The sequence below is a fragment of the Otolemur garnettii genome, unplaced genomic scaffold (genome assembly GCF_000181295.1).
Source record: "Otolemur garnettii isolate 467f Iridium unplaced genomic scaffold, OtoGar3 scaffold00032, whole genome shotgun sequence".
NCBI classification, from domain to species: domain Eukaryota; kingdom Metazoa; phylum Chordata; class Mammalia; order Primates; family Galagidae; genus Otolemur; species Otolemur garnettii.
The window spans coordinates 4,923,365-4,925,817 of NW_003852427.1; the positions used below are offsets into that span (position 1 = coordinate 4,923,365).

At 41.6% G+C, this 2,453-nt stretch overlaps 1 protein-coding gene across 1 annotated transcript in view; it reads left to right on the forward strand.

The window, feature by feature from the left end:
- Positions 1–2,453, forward strand: part of CEP63 (centrosomal protein 63) — an 81,923-nt gene that overhangs the window by 19,879 nt on the left and 59,591 nt on the right. The window contains exon 3 of the mRNA XM_023512993.1: positions 1,980–2,157. Coding sequence (XP_023368761.1) covers positions 1,980–2,157 — 178 coding nt within the window. The remainder of the gene's footprint in view (positions 1–1,979; positions 2,158–2,453) is intronic.

The window sequence follows — 2,453 nt, forward strand, 5'->3', positions numbered from 1 at the left end:
TTTTTTTTTTTTTTTTTTTTTTTTTTGGTATTGCATACATCTTTTTTGGGGGGACTTGTTACCAGAGAATTGCTGTGTTCCTTTGCAGTTGTCATGTTTGCTTTTGTTTTCACATTTCTTGTGTCCTTACATCGATACCTGCCCATCTGGTATAACAGTTGCTTCTTCTAGTTTTATGGGTGGGCTTCCAATTTTATGGATTGGCTTCCAATTTTATAGATTGGCTTCCAATTTTAAGGATTTTTTTCCCTTAGAGTATCTATAGTGTTAGTTGGGTAGGTTACTCTGACTTTGATTCTTAGTGGGTGCAATAGTATAGTCTGTACATGATTTTTTCACCTATAATCAGTGTCAGTTGTGTCTGCAAGTTCCTCAGTGACTTACACTGAAGTTGTTGGTAGAGGCTGTGGCAAGGCTTTGCTATGGATGAGGATGCCACGCATCCTGGTCTTCAGGTACCATGATGGCAGTGGCAGGCAGGGTAGGAATGTCCTCTGGCCCCTGGGTTGTGTGCACAGGCATTGGTGATGGGGAGCAGGGTAGATTGATCTTCAGGTCCCCAGATGATGTGCACAGCCTCTGGTGGTGGCAGTGACAGGGAGTTGAGCCTCGCCTCAGGTCCGCAGATGGTGCATGTTGGTGCTGGTGGTGAGTGGAGTGGATCAGTCACCAGGGCCCTGGACAATGTGGGTGGGTACCAGTGGTGGTTGAAGAGAAGGGTCTTTCTTTAGGCCCCTAGATGGTGTACTTGTGTGCCAGAGGGAAGGGCAGGCCTGTCCCTAGGTCCCTGGTTGTAAGAGAGTGTTAAGTTTTCTTTGACCTGGAGCTTCTTACTACAGTTTAAAAAGCTTATCTGTGTTATACCTTTGACTATATTGTGCTTTGAAGAATCTAGAAACAAAAGTGTTGAGCAAAGCTAAGCTGCCCCATGTCATGGTTGTGGACATGTCTTCTTTTGGCGTGTTTACTTCACCTCAGCTCTGTGAAGTCAGATGGCTTGCCGTGGTCTCACCTTGAGGTTTCTATTAAAAAGCAAAAGTACAGAGATTCTGTGATACTAAGAACAAGTGCTTCTTTTAAAAAGTATTTAAGCCTTAGTGATAGCTCTCTGTGGACATTTCTGGAAACTTCTTTGTATCTAACACATCTATGTCTACCTCTGTTTTCACGTCTGCAGTATTTGGCATTTCCTGAAACATGGAAGGACATCAGTAAGTTTATAGTAATAAGGTAGATTGCAGTAAGTTTCTAACAATAAGATCAGAAGAAAGAGCTGAAATAAATCTGGCTCAGGGATGAATTTCTTGAAGCCACTTTTAAAGTTGTATTATCATTTTTATGCATGGTAGCCAGCTTTCTTCTAAGGCTTTTTATTTTGGCTAGACGAGCATGTGATATACAGGCTTATCTGTATTCTTTCAGAAAGCTTCCCTAAAGTATTACAGAAGTGCTAGTTATTTGTGGAAGTCTTACTCTTACAAGCTAAACTTATAATATCAGTCTTGTGGTTAACCAAATGACCTGGGCTTTATTTATTTATTTATTTATTTGTTTTGGCCAGGGCTGGGTTTGAACCTGCCACCTCTGGCATATGGGGCTGGCATCCTACCCTTTTGCATATGGGGCTGGCATCCTACCCTGCATATGGGGCAGGCCCCACCCCATGGCTTGGGCTTTAGATTGGCCATTAGATCAGTGGTTTTCAACCTTCCTAATGCTGCAGTGTATGTTCATTGTTAAAAAGGGGTTGCGACCCACAGGTTAAGAACCACTGCATTAGATGAAGACGAAATAAGTAATCATATTAATATGAGCATTAAAAGCAAAATTTCAGGCATCCTGTTCTTTGCTTCTGGTAATTTATTAGTTGACATTGTTGTCTTGCAGGTAGGTTTATATCTACTATATTTTCATGAGAAAGATGAAAAGTCACTGGGGCTTGTGTTCTGTGTTCTTAATGATCTATTCTTTTTTTATAGGGGATTTTTGACATCCTGTGAAGCAGAACTGCAGGAGCTCATGAAACAGATTGACATCATGGTGGCTCATAAAAAATCTGAATGGGAAGATCAGACACATGCTCTAGAGGCTTGCTTGGACAGCCGAGACCGGGAACTTAAGACTCTTAGGACTCACTTGGATATGAAACACAAAGAGGTAAAGCAATTTGATTCAGTCTTCTTTTTAGTATCTTGATCTTTTATATTTCTTGAATATTTGTTGCAGAAAAGCATTTGTATGCTAATTAGTTTCTTTTTTGCACAACTTCTTTAAGAAGATGTAAAAGGGTACTTCACATTTGTGTATCCTTCATAGTATTACATGTCCATGTTAACATTTACTGAGTTGGCTCGGCGCCTATAGCTCAACCGGCTAGGGCGCCAGCCACGTACACCTAAGGTGGTGGGTTCGAATCCCCAGCCCGGACCCGCCAAACAACAATGATGGCTGCA